This window comes from Leptosomus discolor, chromosome 1, assembly GCF_034619465.1.
Source record: "Leptosomus discolor isolate bLepDis1 chromosome 1, bLepDis1.hap2, whole genome shotgun sequence".
Classification (NCBI taxonomy): domain Eukaryota; kingdom Metazoa; phylum Chordata; class Aves; order Leptosomiformes; family Leptosomidae; genus Leptosomus; species Leptosomus discolor.
The window spans coordinates 115,636,182-115,663,667 of NC_141391.1; the positions used below are offsets into that span (position 1 = coordinate 115,636,182).

General features: G+C 39.1%; 1 protein-coding gene across 2 annotated transcripts in view; it reads left to right on the top strand.

Moving 5' to 3' along the window:
• CADM2 (cell adhesion molecule 2) overlaps positions 1–27,486 on the top strand; it is a 124,207-nt gene that overhangs the window by 35,045 nt on the left and 61,676 nt on the right. For both annotated transcript variants that reach the window (XM_086462919.1, XM_086462912.1), the window contains one exon: positions 26,062–26,240. In XM_086462919.1, the coding sequence (XP_086319045.1) occupies positions 26,062–26,240 (179 nt within the window). The remainder of the gene's footprint in view (positions 1–26,061; positions 26,241–27,486) is intronic.

Genomic DNA, 27,486 nt, shown 5'->3' on the forward strand with positions numbered 1-27,486 from the left:
GGGTTTGCCCCTAGGGGCTCTGATGGCACATGTGTCATGACACCAATCCCATGCACTGGGATGACATACTGACCACATTGAGTCAGAATGGGAGTGGCAAGATGGTGAGGGAAGGAGGCTTCCTCATACATTGCATTCCAAAAGACCTGCCTCTTGCTTCCATACACAATTCTGGCTAAAATTATTGTTGCTAGGATCTAGAATCAGAGCTTGAGTATTCTCTTATGGTTATACACCTCTGGATCTGATGATGTTCTGATCCAGTTCATGTAGCACTGGCGGCACCAGTTAGAAACAACAGTGGAAGTATTTGGAATGGTGTATGCGTAACAATACAACATTTTCAATTAAAATTTTCATTGGTGGAAAGGAAAAAAGAGGAACTATGTTAATCAGTTTACCACAGAGATTGTTTTTAAACAGACTTTATAAACATAACTGACTATAGAAACATACCCTATTATCTGTAATATTTTAAGAGAAGTAGAGATAGCATTGGTGAGGATTGTTTTCTGATCAATGCCTAGTTGGTAGACCAAATTTAAGAGTTTTCTTTTGGAAAAATTCTAGTAGGTATGCTTCTGTCAGCTTAGTCTTTTCCTGTGAAGACTCAGTTGCTGGTTTGTTCACCCTATTGACAATTTAAAAATACTGACATGCATTTTTTTTTTTTTTTTAATTATAGGTAAAAAAGTATTTAGACATTTCTCTGCATAACTTAGGTCAAGACATGCTGTAGCTGACATCACCATTCAACAGCATTCCTCTTTTGGAGATACTATTGTATAGTTTCAAACGAAATTGAAGCTAATCTCTTGTCTTTCCAATCCTTAGGGCTATTTTGTCTGTTCCAATATTTTTGGCTGGATCCCAGGACAGTTGTCAGGCTATAAATTTTTAGTAAATGAACTTGCCTAATACATCTGTAAGGTGTCAGTGGCTCTTTGTAATTTATTTCTTTTTTAGCATAATATAGTTTTACCTAGGCTTTGTTTTCCAAAGAAGAAGATGTATTTAAGCTTCAGAAATCATAGACATCCTTTTCATGAACTCGTATGCGATGTCTAGACTTTTCTGAAGTCATATTGCCTGACAGCATTTTGTATATTTTAAAATATGCAAAAGACAGCTGTAAAAAATAAAAACCAAGGGACAAAATGATCATTTACAGTTGCCTGTGCTTACAAAAGGTTTTAAAAGCCAATGTTTTCTTCTTGCACATTGTAGCTTCTACATACTGTTGTGTCTTAACAATATATTCTAGTGACTGAAAACTGACCCAAAAGTGAACTTGGAAACTGCCCCATAATGAAAAAAAGGCTCAATATTTAATATTCTTACTTAGCGCTCTCACCAAAGCATGCATGAAATATGGGGGTTTTTTAAGTCAGTGTCATTTCAGCAGAAAGGATGTCAAAATATAATGGAATAATTAGGGCACAGGAAACAGAGAGAGTTGGCTGTCTCCTGTGTGCTTTAGAAAAATGTCTTTCCATTCCATGCAGCTAAGGGGAATCATAGTATAGTTGGTTGACTAATGTAAAGAGAATATTGCCCTTTCTTGAAATAAATAGGAAAGATTTTTATTTCAGGAGAACACTTGTACATGTGTCCTTCATTGGAATAACATTATTCATAAGGTCACAAAAAAGTTATAGAGAAAAGCACCACCGGTAAGAAACACTAATGTTATATGTACCCAGTAATAGAATGTATAGTCAAACATTTTAATATCAGAAAAACTGATCACTTTTAATAATGAGGGCACAAATAATACAAGCTACTGTAAACTATGTGTATGGTATCACCACAGAACGGTCTGTCTTAGGTGAGAAACATTTTGCAAAGGCTGATGGAAACAAATGCTGATGATAACAGAAAAATATACCACACCATTCTGTCAGTGCCCCCAGCGAGTGGCTGTTTCATTTGGGAAGGACCTGAGAGGGCTCTAGGTGAAAAGAGAAATCTTAGTGAAGAGAGTTAACTGGGATTCAGTAACCCAAAAGCGGCGGAGCCTGGACTCATACTGGCTCATGTTTAGTCTGCTGTCAGCCAGGACCCCTAGGTCCTTCTTAGCTTAGGTGTTAGATTTTGCATCTGTCCTTGCCGAATTTCCCTGCCTTCCATGAGGGACCTGTTGGCCTGTTCCTCCAGCCTGCAGAGGCCCCCCTGCATAGTGGCCTTCCCCTCAAGTATACTCAGAACAGACAAAGTTTGGTGTAAACAACCAACTTAATGAGAGCACATTCCACCACCTCAGCCAGGTCTTTGATACTAAGCAGTTAAACAGGACAGGGCTCAGGATAGAAACCTGAAGAAATCTGCTTGTAAGCAACAAGCAGGTAGAGTATCCCTTCAGCTCAATCAGTGGTCCGGCCAGTTTTTCACCCACTGAGTAGTACACATGTCCAGGACAAAGGTAACATCCCAGCCTAGATACAAAGAATACCATTGGAGACAGACTGAAGACTTGCTAAAGTCAAGGTAGACAACATACAGAGTCTTCCTCAGCTACAGATGCTGTCGTTTCTTCAGAGTTTTCACATATTTGGTACTTAGAAAATTACAGAAACATTTATTTCATGAATCTTTTTGTCACAAGCTCAAGGATAAAACACATTATAAAGAAAAGAGTAGTAAATCTCTTCATTGCTGTGAATAGTTAGTTCACACTAATTCGAAGTGGAAAGACCTCTGAACCTAAGGAAGGTATCTTGAGAAATGCTAGAAGGGACACATTTGGATTTCCTAATTTTCATTATACAATCAGAAACATCATTATACTTTGCTTCCTGAAAACTATGGCATTATGGGCAGGCTATAGCCTTTGAAGCAGATTCCTGACTCCTTCAGTGGAATAGTAATTATGAACGGTAGCTATGAATGATCGGTATGACTCAGGTCTTATTAGATGCATGCCCTCAGAACACAGAATTAAAATAATTTCTTCATAGGTGTTCATATGTTTCTTCCCCCTAGTATCTAAGAACTTGGCAAATATTTAAATGTTTATTTTTATCACACTGTGGACAATTAGGGTATTCAATTGCCTGAAATTTACAGCTGGGAACTGAAGCTGAAAAAAATCCTAAAATCAAAATTGACAAATAGATCATGTATATTTATGTCTAACATTGAACCCAGTCCCCATTTTCCCAAGAGCATTTGACGTGACCTAGCACCACACTCAGAAGATAGCTCATCATTGGTTTGGATTGTAACAGTGAGTTCTTAGTGCATTTACAAATCTACGCTCAAGAGTCTGAAATCAGAAACTAGTGGAGAAAATTGCGGAAACCCACTTGACATTCAGCTGTTAACATTTTGGTGTAGTAGTTTGCCAATATTGCTTTGAAACTACATCATAATGCCAGGTTTAGATTCTGAATCATTAGTCTAACAGCCAGCTTTTTGTCCATGTACAATACTGTCTTTCCTACTTTAACATGTTACACTTCCCAGCTTCTCTAGCAGGTGAGATGGAGGTTCTGTAAGAAATTATCTCATTTTCTGCATAAATTTTATTCATTGTAGAATACTGTCTGGATTGTGCCATGAATACCTAGCAGCCTAGAAAGGAGTGCTAGTATCAACTCCACCTGTATGAATTATCATAATGAATCTGGAAAAGCACACGTTTCTGTGTTTATAAATCACCTTGCAGAATGAATCCACAGCCCAAGATGAATGCTCAAGCAGTATCAATAAATATTAATGATTTGGAAAATTGGATGAATTTGTCCATATCCAGGATGAAATATTATTCAAGCAAAATATGAATGTTGTATCAAAGTATTTCTCCCTTAAGCTTCATAGATATTTGTTCATATGAAATCCTGAATTGTAAGAGTCTATTGCCTGGTTTCTCTGGAAAGGACTGCCTACAACTGAAATTAAGCACGTGAAAAGAAAGAGGGAGAGTTAAATACTGGAGTTCCACTGTTTTATGTGGACAATCTTTGTCTTAGCAGAAAGGTGGATGGTTTTGAATTTTATCATAACTGCTATGCATTTAACAAACTGGGAGTCTCCCTGGCGTCCTTCGCCTTGATCCCAGAACTAGCATTGACCTTTAATACCTCCCAGTAGCTGAAGTGTCTGTTTTTATCAGACTTAGGCTTTCTGAGTGCTCTGAATTTACAGTTAAGTTTCCAGGAGCACATGTCACACACAGCTTTGGGTAAGATTCTGTATGAATGAATGCTTATGTATGTAAGACAAAGTATTGTATCTGTGGGTGTAGACCTGGACAAAGGTAAGAACCCCTCGTCACAGTTCTCAGCTCTGCGTTCCTCATCGCTGGGGAATAGCTCTCAGGGTAGCTCAGGCTCTCCTATTCCTGTCTTCTGCCTCACTCCCTGTCCTTTACAACTAGTCTTTCGTTAAATTTGGCTTGTTCAGCAATTAGATAGAGCCTATCTCCTACACATACAGAAAGTATCTCTGTCCTGTCTGTCTCTTCTGCCTTGTTCTAGTGTATTGAAAAGTTTCTTTTTTGTCTTATTTTAAACAGTGTTTTTTCATCTTGGTATCTGTACCCTATTCAGGCTCTTTCTGTATTTTTTTCTGTTTGGAGAAGTGTGAACTTCCATTTCTCCAAGAGGAACTGATTAATTTGAGTACGTGATTGTTAACTCGAGCACAACCCACTGTTAACTTGATCTGATGGGATATAATCCGTGTCAGCTAATGTTAATCACTCTGTATCCCATGGTTGTTGTCAACCACATAGAAATGTCTTACCATCGACCAGACTTGTAAGTGAAGTATCTAGATTCTCCACCCATGTAGGCAGCAGTGTATATATAAAGGAAGCTTTATCAGTATTAAACACTACGTTTCAAGCTCTTTCAGTCAGGAAGGTAAAGAGAAAATACATCATGTGCAACATAGACTGATCACATAGCATGTGACAGAAGTTTTGCAGATTGGAATGTACATAACGGGTAACAAAGGCGAACTTTTTCAGTATCCAAGTTCTATGCCCAGTTTATTTTTAAAACAATTCTAGTTAATAGTCACTGATGCCAGCCCAAGTCTCTGTTGAAGCCAAACTTGGCCACAGTTGGCAGTAGTTTGTCATCGTTGCTGTAATTATTTTCTTTGGATAGTTGACCAATTTTTAAATTATTGTTATTTTGAAGGAGTACATTGTAATGATATCTCCTGCCTTGATTTAGTAGGCATCTGTTATATGCTGTGTTGAATGAGTGCTCATTTTCAGTAAAATGTTCTAAAATCTTATGAAGAATACTATATGAATTGTAGAAAAAATCTGCCTAGTGAAACTTTGCAGATAGGTAGTTTGTCTTTGCCAGAAAAAGCCAATTATTTTAAAGGATTATGTAAATATTCAGCTTGTAACCTTCTACACCAGTATTTCATTGACATTACACCTCCACTGTGGAATTATGCCGTGATGTAGTAGGTAACGTATTAAGAAGCAGGTAACATTTTTGCTGAGGTACAGCATGTATATTTAATAGATTAAATTTCAGTTTGTGTTAAACATCCTGGCCGTCTGGGAGGCTGTATCTTCTTTTTGCAGCTGAGACCTTCTATGGGTTTTTTTTCTTTTTTTTCCAGTATTTTGCAGGAAGTAGGGAAATTGGTGTTATAAAAAGTATGACACAAAAAGAAACAGGTGGGAGCATTAGTGCCTGTCTGAAAATTACTTTACAATAAAACTTCCTACAGTGCTTAAGAACTTCCCTTTATTGTTCTATAAAATGATCACATTAACTAATAGACTCAATTCAATAATGGCTTCTCCTCTTCTTTAAGTGTCCCTTTTCTGCAGTGTTTATACATAAAATGGTGCAGAAAGTACAGTGGGAAAAACAACTAAATGCAGCACTTTTAGTGCTCAATAAATCCATTTTGCACGTTTATGGCTTTCAAAATAATTCTTTTTCTTGCTTTCAGGTAAGAACACATTCTAAAATAAAGAAAGTCCATGGAATAGAATAGTAGATAAGATTGAAATACAGCATGGGTAATTCTAATTGAGTACTGGACTGGAAGCTAAAACATGAGGCGAAAAAAAAAAGGGTTAGGAGAGAATATGGTGCTCAATCTTTTAGATACTTCAGTTTCTATAGGTAAGGGATTAGCTACACTTACAGGTAAAATTACAGCAGTCTTGAATCAACCATTAGAACACAAGAAAACACATTAGTATAACTCCTTCAGTGCAAATCATGCTCATGATGTTTACTCTGATACACAATTAGAGAAACAAAATTTGTTCCCTGTGCAGCAGATGTGATCTTGGAACACCCAGTGTCATGGAGAACACCAGCTCATGTCATATCTGCATTTTTACCCAACATCTATAGCAGCATAGTACCCTGAGAACATGTACATGCTGTAAGGTAGCAGGGTAAAACACCATCCTTCTAAAGAAAAAGAAGTGCGCATTTGAAGAACAGCATAAAGAGGGCATCTTTAAATCAAATTAGGATTTTATATTTTTTTTAATTTCTTCTTTGTATTGTCTTTTCATTCAAAAACTGATATATCCTGTTCTGAAGACATAACCTCTCTTTTTGAAGTTGGACACTGCTTTTGGAATTGCTACTTTTTCCCCTATTGAGAATAGTTTGTATTGTTCCTTTCTCCATTGTTACTTTACCTTTTTCAGTTCGTTACTTTCAATACAAAAATGACCTTTATTTTTCACCCTTCCCTAGCTTTCTGGGACTATGTTAGACATATTTTTTCTTAGATTATAATTATCTTCTTTTTTTTCCTCCTATTTTTAAAGTACCCAAAACAGGGAGAAGCAGCTTTCTGTGGCTTGGTCTATTATACATCAATTCTATACATTTACTATGATCTTAAACTCTTGGTTTGCAGAACTCAAGCTCAGAGTGTAACCTATTTTGAAATCACTGAATCACTATGGAGGCGTAGGTATTGGCCTGTTCATCAGTCACTGAAAAGTTGAGCCTCATGTATGAGTAACGTGCAAAAGAGGTGCAGAAAATGAAGACTGGAAGAAAGGGTTTAGTTGACAAACTCAAATGTGACCATCTGCTAGACTGTCCTTCTCCAGAATTATGAATTCTCGGTCAGTGTGCAAATTTTAAAAGGGGTTATGAATGGAGTGAGTATGGGAGGACAACAAGTCAGTCAGGTCTGTTGGAACGTCTGTCTTATCTGTGAAAAGTGAAGCCACAAGTCAGTTGCGGGGTTTTTTTTTAAGCGAGCACTGAAGCCTATCCCTGCACTGTTCTCACCTAACACAGCACTAGCACTCATGCTGCACTTGCACCAGAGACACCCATTCAGTAAATCCAGTGCTTGCTTACATAATTTTCTAAAACTGTATTGGCAATTTTTCTTTCCTCACAAATCTGCGACTCATAGTCTCTATTGGCAACAGTTCTCTTTGCTACAGGACAACCCAAGAGAACTGTTTTGAAAGGTGATGAAATTGTTCCACTGCGCAGCAAAGAGATTTTGCCCCATCACTGAATAGGCAGTGAGACCTGTTTGCAAACCCATTGAATTCTTCCAACCCGTACCTTCTATGATTCTATGAATTGCCCGGTGTTATGTGCATGTATTATTGGTCTTTTTTTCAGTGTTCTTTTGAAGAAGCTCTTTGCTCTCCTTTCCCTAGTTGTAACTGGAAAAATCACTTGATCACAGTTGTTCTTGGTTGCTCTGAGAGAGTACTACTCTGACATATATTTTGAACAATTATGCCAAACAGGTGGCGTATTTACAAAATGTATGGTATTTGTACGGATGGAAGGAAGTGCGTATCTCTCCACGCAAAGAACTTTGTGGCATTAGCCCAGCCAATTAAGCCGCCTGCTAAGGGCTGGAAAACAAAGGTTGGAAAAATATTTTAAAAACCTTTTTAGGTGTGAAAATGTAAGCTTAACACTACTCTGGTGTGTGAGCATAGCCCCAGAACAAATGGAGATGGCAAGGTAAGTGGGACTGTGGTTCTGACAGGCATGGCAGGAAACGGGTAAGAGGAGTAAATTAACACCATTTATTATTCGTGTAAATTGCAAATTATTCATTGTTCATTTTAGATAGTCTGTCTTTCTATTGCAAGGAAAATCTTTGAGATTTCTCAGACCTATGTTTGGCCAGTTAAAATGAAATTTCCAGATTCAAGGCTTAGTATATTGAGTACCACTGTAAAGTATTTCCAAAACTTGTAAGACCTGAGGAAAGACTGAGTATGTGATTCGTAGTCTTGCACAGGAGAGCAAAAGCTGCTGCCTGGAAGGATACAGAACTGCAAAGAGAACTGCTAAGAAACTTCTATAGCTGTTTGCCTTGTTTGTCCCTCATTTAAGAACCTGCTATAAGCAGCTGAGGGGCTGAGCAGCCATGCCAGGGCTCTTAATGGTGGATAACCCAGTCATGGAATGATCTAACTGGGAGACCATGGTGAGTCTACTGGGTTTTGTCTGATGGGGCTCTGAATCGAAGATTTCATCACAGGTGTGTGTGTTGAGCCACATGCATAGCTGGTTTTGTGCATTATGCAGCAGAGGCTTGAGGGAACAGTGTTGTACAAAGGTTGAACAGCACAGGTTATTAATTACCAAAATAATACAAACAAGATGAGAGTATTTAGTGTTTATACATTGGAAAACAGAAAAAATGGCTACTACTTAGTGAAGGACCCTGTAACTTTCTCCTGTGCATCTCCTTCCATGCTTACCGGGAGTTACCCTGTGCCCACCTGTGGTGGGCTGACCACGGCTCGCTGCCAGCTGCCCACCCAACCACTCTCGTGCTTATCCTCCTCAACAGGACATGGATCAAGATAAGGACAGGGAGGTCACTTACCAGTTACTGTCATGGGCAAAACAGACTTGGCTCAGGGAAAATCAGTTTCATTTATTGCCTGTTAAAATAGAGTTGGGCGGTGAGAAACAGACAAAAACTGAAAACGCCTTCCCCCCACACACACCTTTCTCCCAGGCTCCCCTTTGCTCCTTCATTCCCAGCTCCTCTCTCTCCCCCCTCCAGGGGCTGGGGAATGGAGGCTGTGGTCAGTCCGTAACAGCTCCTCTCTGCCACCCCTTCCCCCTCACACCTGCTCCACCACAGTCTCTCCAGGGGCTGCAGGGGAACCCCTGCTCCGACACCTGGATCACCTCTTCCTTCTCCTAGGGCCATTTCTCGCCCTTTCCCCTCACCCGCCACCGCCAGGCAGCGCTTTGCCCGCTCTCCCTCCCTCGCTCCAACTCCCCCCGGCTACCCCCGAGGCGCCGCCATCGTGGCTGCGGGGCTCGGCCGCGCCCTGCGGGGGTCGGTCGGAGCCGGCTGGAACCGGCTGTGTCCGGCCCGGGGCAGCCCCGGCCGCTCCCCGCAGAGGCCGCCCCGCTGCCAGCCCCCGCTGCCAGCCCCGGGCACCCGCACCCCGTACAGCATCTGGGTGAGCCTGGGGACAGGGAGCTCCATCCTTGCTGAGGGCTGCTGCGCCGTCGCGGTGGTGCACAAGATTTCTGTAATGAACTTTACAGCGTGGATCTGCTTCTTAAAACACAAGGCAGGTTTCCGTAGATAGAGACATGGGTTGTTGTTGTCGTTGTTTTGTTTGTATGCTGCTCAGAAACACGGCATTGGTCAAATTGTAAAGATTTTAGCCAGGACTAAGAGGTGCTGGTGGGGCGGCCGGTGGCACCCCCGCGGCGGGAGCGGGAGGCCCAGCCGTGCCTGCGCGGGGCTCAGCCCAGATCTAGGCCAGCTGAGGGGCGCGGGGCAGTCTGGCTCCTCAGGGGACCCTAGGAGGGGGGTAAGTGGGAGACAGGTCAGTGTTTCTACTCACTATTACTATTTAATTGTGATTTTTTTTTTTAGGGGCTTTTTACTTTCTATTGCTCCCCAATATTCCTAGCCTATCATCTTACCTCATATATACAATTTCCAGAATGCTTCAGAGTCAGGTTGTCCCAGGGAGTGACCGTCTGAGGGAGCTCTGAGCACCGACTATGTTCGTCTCGTTCTTTAAAATGTATTTACTTGCAGTTTGCACCTGGAGGCAAAAAACAAAGTCTAGACAATTATATGGTAATCAACATCAAAAAGGGGAACTACATAAAAATGAAGAATCTTGTTAAAAATAAGCTAAAAGGGGCAGCTAAGAGAATTTAATCTTTCCAGGCAGCCTGATGTTAGAAAAATTAAAAAAGAGTTTAAACCACAGGGTCAGTCCGTATCACCTAGTAGAAATACTTGAGAAGGGAAAATTTGTGAGGCTAAACAGAATAGAAAGCAAAGTAATAAAAATGGCAAAGGCACAGTTTGAAGAGCTGAAGTTGTTTTCCAAAGAGATGATCCTTAGATTTTGGCAGATTAAGTATGAAAATGCAGTAAGCCAAACTACCAAAAAAAAAGAAAAGAAAATAAGAAAAAATGTTTGAGGAGCAACTAGCAAAGGGAATTGGAAGTAATAGTTACTTTTTCTTGAAATATGTCGGGAAGTGTGCCAGTACATTTCTAGGATAAACTGAGGATCAAGATATAAGGGAAGCCAGATGAAATTTGCTACATCATCTTTACTGTGGAAGAAACTGGGTATATTACAGACTGATAACCTTTTTTTCTGAGGTGCTCACCAGCAAGATTATCTTAAATGGGCTGTGGAGCAGGTTATGGAACAAATGGACAAAATGAGCAGTAACAAGCCCGCAGGACCAGATGGTTTCACCCCAGCATTTGAAGGGAATTCAGGGATGAGACTGATTAATTATGAACAGTGACAGGAAACTTCATAATTAAAACCACCTTGCTAGCTTGGGACAACAGGGCTTCAGGAGAGATCCCAGAATGTGCAAGTCTGTAGAACTGACATCTGGGCTTCATGGATAGTAAAAAGTGTAGAAAGGACTAGAATTAGCAGCCATCTGAATAAAACCAAACTTTTGGGGGGGGGGGGGGGGGGAATCCCTTTTACAGAGGGGAAACTCATATCTTATGAACGTATTGGAGTTCCTTGAAGGGCATAAAAATATACCTTGTTGTGGCCTATTTGATACAGAAGGGAAATAGTACAGATGTTTCCAAAACTGTAAATGGCAAAGAGAGAGTTGTTAGGGACTGTTGGTTCATTCTCTCTTTGAATAGAAATGTTGAAGTGTAAATTAAGCTAGTAAAAACCAGTTTTGTTGCAAAGCAAGGAGGTCATTTTTCGTACAATGACTTGTAAACTTTGGGAATTTGTTGTCAATGGATATGGCAGGTGGTAAAAATTCGTGGTAATTGACGGGAAAACTGCATAAGTGCATGGAAAGGAAAATCCTTAAGGTCTACAGAATATTTTTAAACTGTGCTTGGTGTCAGAAATGCCCAAGACTGTTGTAGGTCGGAGGAGTGCTGAGGGAGGTAACATCTGTGCTTGGCCTGTTCCCTAGACATCTGCTTATCCCTCGTGTTGGAGATAAGCCACTGGGCTAGCTGAACTTTTACTTGATCCAGTACAGCTGGTTCTGTGCTGTTAAGCGTTGAACATAGACTGTGTGGCTTGCTAGGACTAAATGCTAATGGATCTGGATCCCACTGAAAGCTTGAGGATATCTCCTTTACAGTGCTAAAGTTATTACTGTGAAGGTACTAATGAATAATTTTCTGTGTGAGGTAAGTTTGTTTTTGAACTAAAGCACTCCCCTCTGTGTGGAGATAATGATACATTTGGGAGAAGAAAAGGAAACTCTTGTAAGTAAATGTTTGTCTCCTTTTTTTTTCCTTTATTGTATTACTGTTTCATAAGTTATTTTTAGATGTAAAAGAAATTGATGCAGACCACGGTAGAGGACTTAGCTCTGAAATATAAATAATCATAAGTTCCCAGTGTATTCTTATTAAGATTTCATTATATTATCTTGAATGCGTGAGGCATTTTATTATTTGTGATGAGCTGACAGAGTGTTCTTCAACATCAGATTTTTTGGCACTGGTGAAAAAAAAATAAAGTACAAAAATTTTATGGTGTATTTCCATTCCTTTGGTGCTCCTATAACTGTTATAAATATCAACAAAGATTTGGTTACTTGTTGAGAAGAACCCATGATTCAACTAAAGATCTTAGAAATGTCATTGTTATGGCTAGTTATTAAGGGTATCTTGTCTGGTTAAAAGAGGATGTTCTGCTATGTCTCCCAGACTTCATGATGTTCTCACATGCGTTGAAAGTCAAGGAGTGCATACCTTGGTTAATGAGCGTTGGTACTGAAGACTTCGTATAGTCCTTGCTTGTCATTCAAGTTGCAGCACTGGTACTTTTATCAGCTCTCTGGGTGTTGTCACTGCACCTCAAATGCATGAAGAAGTTTTAGTTTAATGAGGCTTCTCCTTGACTGTGCCTTACATCAACAGCAAATTATTTTAAACAAGTAGTATTTGGACAAGCAAGTAACTGTGAATGGGATTTTCAACTGTTTACTTAATGGAAAAAGCGGAAGTGAATCAGCCACTCTTCATTTTCCTCTTTGATTCTTGTGCCAGCAAGCATTTGACCTTAGCTCAGAAAATGCAGCTGGTGTTTCTTAGATGGGATTTCATAGCTTATTGTAAAAAACAGAGACTGGGCTTTTTATGAGTGTTGGGACACAGCTCTTACGAAAATAATACCCGATAATATGAAAATGTAAAACATTTCAAACAAGTGGTGGTGAAGCTCTTTTTCTGCTATTTTTCTGTTATTTCTGATAAATCAGTATTTTCCGCAGCTTTTGTTGCCCTGGCTGGGGATGCAGTACGCTTGTAAACTTCTATGAAGAAACACAATGTTATAAACAGATCTGAAGACGTGCTGGTTGAGAAGATGTTATTTTCCTCTGTTCTGTGAAATGCACAGTAACTAAGGTGTGCACATCCTATCATTATGCTTTGCTGCTGCTTTCCTATCCCCAGCAGTACTTCATTAACATTAGGAGCATAGTTCTTGGTTAATCCCGGTAATTTTCAGCAGCCATTCTGATGCATCCACTTGAACACCATATTATCTTAATACTGCTGACATTTGCGTGTCTTTGAAATACATTTTTTTGAGATATTGTCCATTTAATCCACTGCAGTTTCTATCGTTCTTTGTTCTTATAGTCATGCTTTACTTACAGCTGATGAAAAAGAATAATCTGCTAATTTCTCAATAGCTCTTAAAGGTTAAGAAGGAATCAACAAGGTGTAAACAGCAGTATAAGAAGCCCAAAGATTTAGCTGTTTGAACACAGACTACATAATAAGAAACCTATAGAACTAGAATTATAGTGAAACCAGGCCATTAAGATTACTATGTTTAATTAACGATTTTTCATGTGAGTGAAATTCTTACATGCCATTTATCATCTCAGCTGTAGTCTGACAGGAAAGAAAAAGCCCCTAGGAACAGCAATAAAATATTTAAGCAAGGTGTGACAATTGTTCTTTATATTCACTTATCTGTATATAGTTTCTCCTCTCCTTCCCCTTTCCCCCCCTGCCACCCCCCGCCCCGCTGGCTCTTACCTGAAAGTGTAGGTCTTAGCTTATGAGGCTGAAAGGAAGGGGATTTGTCTTTCTAATTTGCACATCAATATGTGGCACCGATCCCAGGCAGAACAGGGGAAGGGCATGTGTTACTGACGTGCTCCAGTACTGATCCAGAGTACTTCCAGCTCCGGAATTTAAAAGGAGCTTTCAGGGCATCACTGTTTCTCTGCTTCCTCTTTTACCCATTCCCCTGATGGGAGTAACACCGCTGCAGCCCTGAGTGGCCCTCGCTTTTTTCCCTGTGTGAGATGACCTGGCCGTCGGTCTGAAGCTCGGGCCCTGCTGACTTTCCATGCTCAGGATGAGGCGGTGGCTTCACCGAGTCTGCCTCCCCACTGTGCCTGCAGCAATAAGGGAGAGGCACTTTATGGAGAAGGTCTCCCCCCCTTCACTTTCTTGCACAATCTCCTAAAAGCAAGGCTGTCACTTGCCCTTAATTACTGATATGTTGTTAGGGATATCTTACCCATTGCCTGCGAGAGCTGTTAAACGACCGCATGGCGGATAATACATTGTGCATCTACCTGAACAGCAAGTTGTTGTGCAGTCTGTCCATATCAGGCCTTCGATACAAGACTTGTGATACAAAAGCAGCATTTTTGCTGCTTTATAGAAATTGGAAAACACCTTATCTAATCTGTGGTCAAGTCCAGCCCGACCTGCGGATATTCTCTGGAAAGTATTACCTAGTACTTTGTCCTTGAGCTAGTGTCAGTTAGCTGATGGTGGCAGTCACTTCTGCAAGGCCTCCATTCCCCAGAAAGTAAGGCAGGTTTTATGACATAAGATTTTTTAATGTACTTTTTCTCTTTCTTGCTGCTGTACTGGCTTACACCTCTCCTGCCGCCTTTTTAGCCTCAGGAATCTTTTTGGAAAAGATGTTGTGCTTCTGTGGAGGACTTTTTTTTCCTGGTTAAAATTTAAAAGAAATATAAATTATTTAAAATCTGGCAAGAGAAAATGAACAGTATAGCCATACATACATACCATTGTTTTCTGCAGATGGAAGATTTTAAAGTGCACTTTTTATGAAAGCTGTTCACAAGCTGTAGAGGTTATACTGTTTTCTCTGAACTTAACATGTTTTGAGCCTTAGACTTTAAAATACGTATGAAAAAGTGTGCCTGGTGCAGAAATATCTGAAGACTTGAGAAAGAATAAAGGAGTAGAAATGTCCAATCTGTTGTTTGGGAAGTTGGTCAGGTTCAGCGAATGCAAAGAATTGGATGAGGGATGAAATGAAACACCAAAAGTTTGAAAGTAGATGGAGGATATGACAAAAGTGGGAGAGATTTAGGCACAATGGAAAAACAGAAGATGAGGTTATAGAATGGGCACTATACAGACCAGGTAGCTGAAGGCACTTACTGTTCTCTGCTGTGAAAGCCCATTAAAATTAGCACATGTGCAGTGCTCCCACTCTCTGACTGAGGAAGTAGCAGAGGCAGATGCCCAAGAAAAGGGGTGAAGAAAAATCAACAACCCCTTAGAAATCATGTACTGGTTTTAATCCTAATTTTTATCAAGAAGATGGAGGGCATAAGAACAAGGTTCTTCTCTTCTTTTTTCACTGTGAACATTCGTGTATATCCAAGATGGAGGCAGAGCTGCAGTGCAAGAGACACAGATGTGCAACAGCTTTTTTCTCCCTTTTTCTTTTTTCTCCCTTTTTCTTTTTTCTCCCTTTTTCTTTTTTCTCCCTTTTTCTTTTTTCTCCCTTTTTCTTTTTTCTCCCTTTTTCTTTTTTCTCCCTTTTTCTTTTTTCTCTCCTTTTCTTTTTTCTCCCCTTTTCCTTTTTTCTCACTTTTTTCTTTTTTTCTTTTTAAGACTGGCCTAAAAAGACTACTAGCAGTGCCTAATCAGTGTGTGAATAAAAGTTGCTGTAGAATGGAAACTGGCAGCCTCCTCGTACAAATTGTGTACATATGCAGTATATACATCATACATACATCTAGTGTCAAGTGCAACCATTTCTATGGTATTAGTTTGACTGTTCAGGAAGAATCCAATTTTAAATTTTAAGAGCTCAACCCACGACTACAGTTGTATCAAAATATTGGCAGGGCCTAGTAAGTGTAAGGAAAATTGTGGTCAGTTTGAAATATCAAGGGGAAAAAATGAAGAAAATAAATCTGTTAGTGAAGACAGTGAGATTTTTTCTTGAAGAAAATTAGCCACAAGATCTACCACTTAATCTGATGAAGAAGAAGTTCCATTAGAGAAATTAGCAAGTAGGTTGGATACCAGTAATAATAACAACAATAAAACACTTAAAGACTGTAGGAAATTTTACAAGTCATCTGAAGAGTTCAGCTCCTCCCCCCCTCCCCTCCCCCCAAAAAAAAACAAAAAAGAAAAACTTGAAAATAATTTTGGATAAAAAACAAGTGGTTTTTCTATAGAGTGTCAGGCTTGGAAGAGAACTGGATGTGTATTTGGAAAAATATTCAGTACCGCAATAAATTGGTTTAAAAGTAGAACCGGAATGAAGAAATTAAGGATTTCTGAGGTCTTAGGATGAAACTCAAACATGAGAGTAATATTAATCAAAAGAATAAAAACAGAAGTATTTTTTAATTCTTTTTAATATACCAGTAGTAAAACTAGAGTTTCTTAAAAGAATATTATTTGGATTTATTTTCTTGTTTTAAAGCATAAACTTGGAAACGGAGTCTGAAATCTCTCAGAGATTTCGTTGCACCAAAATAAGACTGGCAATCAGTAAGCAATTAAACATTCTTAAAACAGCTATAAAAACTGAAATACATTTTGCACTTCCATGAGAGTTAAAAATATTTTGCTACAGCTTATCCTGAAAGACAGATGTCTGAAACTACACTAGGCTGAAAAGATTGAATATTTAGAATACTTCATAGGTTGGCCTGCTCTAGAACTTGCTATTAGAAAATATAGTTTATGTATTGGAATGGCATAAAGTATTACATTTTTGCATTACTACAAAAATGGTAGCTGAATCAGGCAACTGTCTTATAAACTGAAGGACTTTTGTTCTTAGTGATATTGATGGTCAAAGTGGATTTAAATACAATTCCGAGTTTAATGCTTTAAGAGCAGGAGGTGTTCTGCATGTAGTCTGTCATTAAGTACTGCCAAAAAGTATGTTAAGTGAAAGCTTAATATTCCTTTTTAAGGAGTAATTCACTGATCAATGGACAAAATATCATTATTCATATTAATCAGAAAGGACTCCACTCCAGAATGTATACTACATTTGGATGGCTAGGATTTTATTGCATTTTCATATTTTAATGTTGTGGCATGTAAGTTCTAGACTCAGGTAATAAAGCATACAATATGGTGCAAGACCTTCTGGAACAGTTTCTCGATATGGCATATTCAAGGGAGAATGTTTTGCAGAAATGATAGTTGCTAAAGATAGAAAAAAAGTAGAAGATAGAAAGATTAATTAAAAACACAGGCTGAATAATTTAAATAGTCAGCATGGTCTGTAAGCCTTAAGCAATAGCAGATGCCTGTCAATCCTGATCTGTCTTTACACACTGGCACACAGTTAAGACCTTTTGTCAATAGTTCAGGAGTTTGTAGTTAATTTCCATTTAAGAATAATCAAGCTCTTTAAGACATAAAATCTGAATTTATCTCTACAGGAGATTCATGTGATTTGTAGAGGCTACGAACTTTGCAAAAAGGTTTCTAGTTCTTATGTAAATTAAAGATAATAGGGTTTCTTATATTAATCAGAAAAAAAATGCAGCCCTTTCAATTCATAGGGTACAATTCAGCAAATAAATTGGTATATAGATTTGAAGTTATTAATAGCAATCAGAGAAGCTGGCTTTCTGAGTGTCTCTGGAAACCTTCCACTATTAGAACAAGATTTAGCTGTCTGTCACAATGGAAAGGTAAATGAGGATTTCCTGATGCCTCTGATAGTGGTATTGACCTATGTGATAGTGGGCTGTAAGGGAAGTAGGAGCTCTGCAGCCAGAACTGCCTTCTAGCATGTCTGTTTGGGCTTGCCCATTAAGTCAAGCTTCACCTTATGCTGATTAGCTTCTAAAAAGAGGGGAGGGGAAATGATCAAGAAAGTTGAGAAATACAATATAGATCATATTTCTCCTCTAGATCAAGAGGACAGTCTTGCTTAGAATGACTTTTTTTTTTTTTCCTAGTTTATTATGACCGCATAGAGGAACTTTTAAAGAGGTCTGCTTCAGAGCTTACTGAAAAGTTCTTTAAAGACAGGTGACATTTGTAAGAGGTTAGCATGTTATTTTTATGGCATGCAATGGCACTTTCACTGCAAGGTGAGTTTAATGACTCTAAGGAGATCCCTTCTGATAGAGGAGAGCAGATAAGATGTTCAGATAAAAACCTTAAAAGAAGTGAATAGCATTATGGGCAGCACTGCTGAAACTGGCAAAACAAAACAGGTAATCTGAATGATTATAGTGGTTTTTTTAGAAATCTTGATAACAAGAACAGTTTTTAAGAAGATATATTTTTAGGTCAATGTTTTCGTGACTTTGCATAGCTAGAGGTACTTGGGGCGATAAATGGCGTTAGCAACCAACTGCGCACAGTTTGGTTTCATGTCTCACTGCATTTATTCTGAGTTGGCCATTTGCATACCATTGTATTGGGGGCATAAGAAATCACTTAAATAAGTAACTGTGTTATCACATACCGTAGTGATGGGTTCCCATGTATTCCACTAGTGAGAAAATGTGCTGAATTAACATTAGTTTTGATGTGTTGCCCAATATCACCACAAAGCTTTTTCTGACATTGACCCGTCAGTCATATTGCACATTTGTGAGCTCTCTGATTTTTCATTTCCTTCAAAGCTGAAGAGCTGGCAGTACTTGCACAACCAAACTGATCCTGACAAAACACTGCTTCTCCAACACACACAGAGTGACTATTGATAATAATTCTCTGAACTGTTTCTGTTTTTTTTTTACTTTTAATGTGGATTGTGGGAAGACAGTGGATCACCCACAGCTGTGAGCACAGGGATTTGGTGGCCTCTTTTTTCCTCCTGCATTAAACTTGCTTTAGGGAGGATGGTACTTCGTGAACAACCTTTGGGGTCTCCCCCACATCTGCCTTCCTGTTGCAATGGATTTTGAGTTTATTTAAATGAAATTCTGGACTACATCCCTGTGGCATCTCCCTCACAAAAGTTTGGGGTTTTTTGGAGACAATCTTTTTGTCCATCTCTAGCTTCCCTGCTGCTTACAATAGTAGCGTACAGGGGTATTTCTGATGCAACTCACTGATAATCTATCTTCTGATTTCACTTAAGTTCCCTTGATGATCTGTCTCATAACTATGAGAAAGCCAATCTCCAAAATATTATTCACAGCAGGGTTTTTTATACTTTTTTTTGGAAGATTGTGAATAATACTGGAATTAGGAAAGAAACTTCATATATAAATGTGTATATCTATGGATTATGCACTTTTCAGCGTATTTGGGTGATATTGCCTTGCCTTCTTGAAAATTGCTAATATAAAGGAAACATTTAAGGGAGAGGAAATGAGAAATGCACAGAAAGCAAAGGGAAAAACTACAGGTAAATAGTTTCAAAGAGGTTAACATTATATTGGGTTGGTGATCAATTGGGAAAAAGCTATCCGGACAGAGACCAACAGCGTTAGAGAGCTGTGTTAAAGATACTAGAGGATAAAGGGAACTGGGTTATCAGTCTAACGAGGGAGGTACAGAAGCAAAGAGATTTATGGCATAAAGAGAACAGTTGGATTCTTACAGGCAAAGGTGGGTATTAACTGACCTGAAAGGAGCCTTAAAATCTGCTGCGAGGAAAGGTTAGATTGTAGGTAGTGGGAAATATGAATACAAAAAATTACTTTTACCACTTAGCAATCTGTATCTGTGGGTAAAAGAATAAATACCTTTGCTTTGAAAAGACTCTTCCTGAGTCACTTTAATCAGTTGCTGTCACAGGCTGCTGAGGGATAAGGACTTTCAGCTGCAAATGTAGTCTGTCGTATCAACATGGTTAGCAACTGTAATCCAGTGAGCCAATCTGAAGGTGAGAGGACTGCCTGATTCATCCAAAGGAAGCTATAGGCAGGGAGGCCTGTCACCCAAGTGCATTAGTGATGGACAAAAGAAAGGTTTTGTCTGTATCCAGGACAGAAGGTAAGGGATGAAGGGGTTTGCATGCGTGCGTTTGTTTGTTTTCTTCTCTTTTCTACTATCTCTCTTTTTTTTTAATTTCTTGGTGTTCTTTTATTTTTTTGTAAATGATGAATACTAACACCATTTGAGATTCCTGTCACCTTTTTATCATTTAAACAACTTTTTCAAATCCATAATACCCTATAACTCTCTTTAACATTTTTTGTTGTTCCTGTTGTCTTTATAGCTGTTAATTCCTATTGAATTTTTGGGATATAAAAAGTAGAAACCTGTACTTTGTTGCCACATAATTTTTAATGTATGTTGGTAATTTAATTCTTAACCATTTTAATAAAATATTGGGATAGGGCATCATAAATATTCTTAGGCTACATTATGTCTGATGAGATACTTAAAAGAGGAATGTAGCGACAAATATAATAGTCAATTCCGTTGTTCAAAGCTTCCTTCTTAAAAAAAAATCTTCATTAAAGTTACTTAGGATATTCTTGACTAATTCTTCTGGGAAGAACACTCTATGAAGGTTACTCAGGCTTTGCAGAACTAAAAAGGTCTTATCTCATGAAAACCATCTATCCAAGCCTTTTATGAAAGGCTAGTGACTGTGGATATTGATGTTTTTGATAGATGAAATGCTCCCAAACCAGCTCATCCTAATATGACTCATCAGACTGAGACTTTATATAAACAAGAGGTTCCCTCAGGATTTAAACTTTCAACTGGATGATTAACTGACAAAGCTAAAAATCTAGATTCTCTGTACAGAGAAACTGAGTTTGAAATTAATGAAGCAATCATTCCCTTAGATGGTTTTTAACATTGCACCAGGATTTCAAGAAAAAATGCTCTGATAAATGCGGTGCTACTTTTTCCATTACTCATTTGAGCATATCCACTAGATTATGTTTTTATGGACTTTAGAGACTGCAAGCATGCCCCTGTTTGGAGAAGTAAAAGGCATTGTTCAAGAAGGCCATACTCAAAATGACGAATTTACTTGTCTTGGTAGTGTTCCACAAATCCTTCTTCTATCTTTCTTGGGTTTGCCCACATTGTCTACAGAATTTTGACAAGATGCTTAGATACTCAGATGGATGATTGTATCCTCAGTGAGAATGAGTATGTAAAAAGCTGGCGCTGGTTTGTTTGGGTTTTTTTCGTTGTTCTGGGAGGTTTTTGAGTGTGATCTTATGGAAATTAAAAGGTTATCCTGTGTTAGTATTATGGGCCAGTAAGTTATCTGAGTGTTTTTTACTAAGATCTCAGGGAAGAGCAGTTTGTATATGACCTTTCTGTACACAAAAATCAGAAAAGGGCAACAAAAATTAATAGAGCCAGGAACTTTCAGGTGAAAATGGATTACATTGCTTAAATTCACTTTCTTCAGAAAGTAGATATATGTATCATTTTTAAGTGAAGGTGAAGTTACGTATAATAGTTAGATAGAAAGATATTGCTAGAAAGGAGGATTATAGGAAAACACTGAAACATCACAGTCCTTTGGTTAAGGATGGAGAAGGGGATGGAAAATAATGAACTTGATTTGAAGTGCTACTGTGTAACTTTAAAGGCCTAGATTATCAAAAATATTAATGTGGACTTAAATATTAATTGTTGACTTACACAAGCACTTGTTGAAAAGGTAAGTCTGTGTCCAACTGTCCTTTTCTAATCAGATCTGACTGGTTTTTAAAACTTTTTTTTTTTTTTTTCAACGCATGCCAGTTCTCCCTTAGCTTTCTCTCTGACTTATTTTGGAAGAAAAGGTTTCTTTGCCCCAGGATTAGAAAGTAATTTTGTTTTATTTACAAATTCTTTAAAAGTTACTTGAAAGAAAGCTCCTCTTCCACAACATAAAACATGAGTAATTCTGCAACATGATACCAGTTTTTTGATATCCTTGTTGCAGTCCCATTTCAGTTTGACTGGGAAAGCATACCAAATTCTGTTGCCTTTTATGGCAAGTTTGGAGGCTAACATGAAGACAGTTAATACCATTTATTTATGCCAAAACCCAGTTCCCTTTTCTAAGTCAGTTACTGAGAGCTTCTGGGCATTTCTACTAGGATTAAACATAAATTATACCAAAATCTACGCCCATTTAGCAGCTCTTCAAAAACATTGTAGAGTTCAAATTTCTTTGGGGAGGCTGGCAGAGAAGTCATTGGTCATAATTAAGGATTTGTAGTATGCTTGTGATTAGTATCTCTGGCTTCTTTCAGTTTAACACAGTCCTGATAGTGCCACTGTGGGCAGCTGCGTTCAAAGCCAAATCAGTAAAAGCAATACTTAGTAGCCAAAGAAATAGCATGGGCTGTCACTATTGAGCTGTGTCTTTGCAAAAATTCTTCAGTACAGCATGCTTAATTTGTTTGGTTTTGTTTTAAAAGGTGTCACACTGGGAGCAAATTAGAATAGGTAAGCCAGAGGCAGAGCTGTGTTTTGGGGAAGACAACAGCATCTCGGTGCTTCAGCTCTGCTACCTCCCTCAACCCAGTCAAGGGTCCCAGTGGTAGCACAGCTCGTTTCCACTTAACCACTTCTACATGGGTCGGATTAAACTAGTTATGTAGAAAACTCTCTCTTCCAAGATAGGGAAGAAGGGAGGATGGACTTTGGCTGCATCGGTACTAGCAGGCTGCATGCTCCTGTTAGGACAGAGCAGGTCATCGATCTGTTTGTGCCATGAAATGTGTGAAGTTGTAACATGGAATTGCATTAGTGGCTGCAGTGCTCATTCTGACTTTGTAGCTATTGTGCTCCAAGAAAGATGTTTTCAGGATTGTCTGAGAAAAGTAGGGATTAAACTGGTAAGTGATTTAACTTGAAGTAAGCACAAATGCAAGGCACAGGCATACCCTGTTTGTTCCAGTCCGCGCAATAATAGATAGCATTATAAGAACTCTTTAGTATGTGAAGAAAAGCTGAAATTTTGCAATGTGTGCACGATGGAGAAAAATGTGCGGTATTAGGACTGTACAAATTTGCTGCATGTTTTAGAATGTCAAACCTAAATATCCCCAGGTTGAGCTAGAAGCCTTTCAAAACGTTGGGTAAGAGAAAGAACCTCTGTCTGGATCTGCACCCATGAGCATGTTTCAACAGGATAAACTATAGGGAGTTCACCCTCCTATGTGTCTTGTGTCACAGAAGGAAAGCTTCCTCATCAGTTTTTCAGCTGTGTTTGTGCTTTGGACAATGAAGGTACTAAAGCAATTATCAGGGAATAGCCAATATGCACTAAATTTATGGTTCCTTTACTTTTTTTTTTGGTGATTTTTTTTTTTTTTTCCCTGATAATAGTCTGAGAAAGTATCAAATTCAAACAGAGAAAGAGGGAGAGAGAGAGAGAGAGGCAGGCCTGTGAAGTACAAGGCTATCATAACTTATAACAAGCTTATAATATGCAGAAGCATTACTTACCATATCCTGCAATATTCATTGCCACTGCTAGGAGATCAGTGTAAGACCGATAAAAGTAAATAAAGTTTTGCACAGCAGGTAGGGAACTTCCAGAAGTTATTGCCACAGGAGACTGGGTTGACAGACAGTATGAGCAGATTCAAAAAGATATTGGAGACATTCATAGGCAACAGGTCTAAATACTAAGTAGATACAAAAGAGAACAAGAGATGTGCCCTCCATCGTCCCCGCTAGAATGATTATGGATGCTGGCAGAGTACCGGGGGAATGGACCACAGAAAATGGCCACACTCACATGCTCCCCTTGTCGCTGACCACAGCAGCCTGCTGGCCTGGGTGCGTGAGCATGTCTTATGTTCTTAGCTCGCTTCTGCCTAACTAATGAATCGTTTAGACCAGAATGTCTCAAAGCTTCCCAGCAGTGCAGGCAAAATTTAATTTTGTGGCTGTGATGGAATTGCTGCTTTAGGCACCATCCTCCCTGAGAGTGGTGAGATGGAGTGAGAGCTGAGCCCGGCCACCGTGATGTGTTGACCGTGGGCCGGCTGCCCAGGAATTGCACTGCTGCTGCCTCTAAGCCAGCACAGGATGGCTTAATATTAACTGTTAATTACCAGCTTCCCCAGCACCCAGAGTATGCAGATCTGCCTCTCTCCAAGCCGTGATTTTCTGCCAGCCATCATTCTGCAACCATAGCTAAGCAGTCTGTGTAAGACTAGAGTTGGTATATTACAATATGACAAAGCTCCCTGAATAATTTATTTCTAAGGCTCCATTTCTTACTTACTTGTTATCCTATGGGTTTTCCCCTAGGATACGCAGTCTAATTTCAATTTAAAATGTGAGTACCATAAATTACCACTGCACAGAAGTTGCTTTAACATGCCATTTATGAAGGTAATGGTGCACATTGTAGCAGAAGTGTTTCAGAGTTTCCACTCCTGGGATTACAGATTCACAGTAAGCTGGTAAATGGGGAACAATGAGGAGTTTGCTAGAAAATTGAACAAATCCACCTTAACGTATCAAAGCAAATCGCACCTTAATGTTGTGAACTCTGAAGGGCAATGTTTCTGCAACAGCATGGACACGTAGATTCCCTGCTCACATTAAGCAGAAAGGAAGTGTGTGTATTGCATTAGATACCAGTTCCTGAAAGTGCACTTAGGAAAAGTATTAAGACATATTTATGGTAAGGTATACCATACAGTTCTTAATCTTTGTTTTAAAATTATGTGAATCTTGTTTTGTTCCCGGAGTATATGATTTTCGAAGAAAATCATAACTTCAGAGAATAGCCAGTCTAGGTAACAAGTTCAACAACAATTTAACAAAGTGTCATCCAAATATTACTAAAATGTGTATAAATCTCTGTTACCTTTCAAGAGAAACATAAGCTATAGTATTTTTACATTAAAAAGAAATTTAACTTATATAGCACTAAATGCATTTCAGAAAAACTCGCTTTGTTTACATGTCTTGCCTAACTTAAAAAAAAATCATGTCATTGCAGTCATTAGGACTATTTTTCTGTGCATGAGGCCACATTTTGGCAAAATGTCTCTCCATAGGTATTTAGGTTTAATTCTTATTCTTAACACTTCTTATATTTAATAGGCTTTGAACACCTGCTTAAATTACTGAAATTAAGTATTTCTTGAGTAAGACTAGCAACTAATTTGGCATCTGCTGATTTTATAACAGCATTTTGTATTTTATTAATTAGTCATACAACTGCATACTTCGATAGGAAAATATAATGTAGCATTCTCCTACCAAATAAATGTGCAAATCTAGAACTGCTTCTGACTGAAATTACTTAAGTAGCATACCCCAAAAAAAAGGATTGATTTTTGGGTTATAGTATACAAAGCTACCAGATACAAGTAATGTAGTGGCCTGTATATATCTTGCTTTACTGAACAGTGTCTAAGGACCTGAGATGCTCTGTCTGTGAGGTAGTCAGGATTCCTTAAGCCAGCTGTTCATTCCCAGTCAAGGACCTGTCTTTTTGGTGATTTCCCTCATGTAAATTTGCAAATAGATCTTGTTACGTATAAGCAAAGACTGCATACCAGTAATAAATACATCCTGCTGTCTGTTAGGCATATCTCATGAACTGTGGAGCTTCATGAGAGTTTTTAGGAAGGACTAAGATATCACTTGCCGATGGGAAGATACATGTGAATCTGCCAGATGGTCAGTTCCCTTCTCTGCAGTGCCCTTAACTTGCCTAGGGGGTTATCGCTGTCAGTGCTCTTCCTTTGGCCTGTTTGATGTGAGTTCATGAGGCACAAGAGCAGAGGTTTTACAAAAGAAGAAAATTCAGGATTTTAAGTCAAATCTTATATTGCTTGTGATAACATGTGTAACAAGCAGTTATTTGAGGGAAGGATGCAGAAAGGGTGGAAAAAGGGATGGGCTGTGACACAATGCAGCAGCAGAAACAAATTTAGATTGTGTTTAAGATGTGCTACTTTGAGACTAATATGCCTGGTTCTTGAAAACCACTCAGCGCATGCAAGTGCACTTGTGAATGGCCTAAAGAATTTTAGAATCCATTTACGTCAGCCTGCCTCCGTGATTTCTGATGCCTCTCAGCCACACAGGACCGTATTGCTCATGACACAAGCAGAAAGCCTTTTTCACTTAGATGGCCAAGCATCTTGTCAAACTGTAGATCCTGAAACCTTGCAAGAACTATTTTTTAATTTAGGAAAGATCTTGGCCACTACCATTCTGTATACTTTATTTCTCTTCTTTTCCCTGCTTGTTCTTTCACTTTATGTAGTATTTCCCATACGGGATGGTGAGGTTGTAATAGTGACAGTTCATTATATCCAGTAACTTAAATAATCATTGAATAATCTTTGATGACAGGTTACTATTCATGAGTTGCTGATGCTACTGTTTGTGATGTATATGTTGCATATACATGCTTCGTGTATCTAACTAAATGCGTTGCTTTGGATCCAACAGGCCAGAACCAGTACTGTGGACAAAGGACGGTGGAGAACTACCAGATCCAGAGAGAATGGTTGTCAACGGCAGGGTTCTAAGCATCAGCTTCCTAAACAAAACAGACAATGGCACATACCGATGTGAAGCAAAAAATCCTATTGGCCGAAACAGCACAGAATATGTCCTGATAGTACATGGTGAGTGTGTTCTCGTTAGTTTTTTGGTGCACATTATGCATATGTAGCGTTTCAAGAAAATACAATTGGTTGCTTATGATAATTGCTGAAAGAATAGCATTAAAAAGCTGGAAGTATAATTGCACTTCTATTGATGTTATCATCTAGTTGTGGGGAGTGTGTTTACTTCCTTTTATCACCTCTCTTCATACAGTTTAAACGAAGCTTATGTTGTAAACTTTTTGCACCCGTAAAAATGTTTTGCGGTATGTCGGTACAGTTTTATAAATACCTGCCTCCGGCACATGATGTTCAGATAAAGCTGGTTACAAGATGTCTTGGTTTGAAAAGACAGGTGTCTGTGGAGGAAGGCAGGAGCCTCCCTTGAAATGGAAAGTGCAACCCCCTTCCCTCCAAATTATTATAATTTTGAAATTAACAGGCCTTCAGGCAAAGATATGGGGAATAGGAATAACAGTTCTTTACTAACATATATATATATATATATAACACAAGGCAGGGAAAAACAAACGACCCACTGGTTTACACTGACAGAGTCAGGAATACAACCTGACACCCTGTTAGGGTGGCAGTAGCAGTCCGATAAGATGCTGGCTGCAGTCCTCCTGAAGTGATGGGTGTAGTTCTGTGGAAGCAGCAATCGGGTAAAAGAGTCTGGTCTTCCTCCGAAGGTCCAGTGGTCGGCAGGTAGCTCTTGTCCTCTGGAACTCCAGTGGGGGGAAAAGCTCCTCTGGGAATCCAGTGGAAGAAAGGCTGCTAGGGTGTTCAAAATCTCCGTTTTTATTTGGCATGGACTGCTTGGCTCCTTCCCCCCCCCTCCCCGGGCGGAGCATCTCACAATGGGATGGGGAGTCGTGAGGCAGTTCCTTGATGGGCCATTAACAGGAGATAGCCCAGGAGCGAGTTACCGATGGGTCAGGCGATAAGGCATTGTTGTGCCCAGTAACAGGAGATAGTCCAGAGGGGGGAGGCAGGGAGCACCGCCCCACCTGGTCTCAACAGCTCCTGAAGATGGTAATAGAATTTTTTTTTTTTTTTTTTTTTTTTTTGGTTCCTTTTGGCACATTTTACACTGTAACCCAGGACACAAGAGGATATATGAAGGGAAATATGGAAATACCAGACAGATGAGTGTTTGGGGGTTTTTTGTTTAGTTTTTTTATAGACTACCAAAGACAGGACATCAGATACTTTTGTTCACACAAGTTATAGCCTGCTACTGAGAAAATTCAGCTCATAGAAGTTA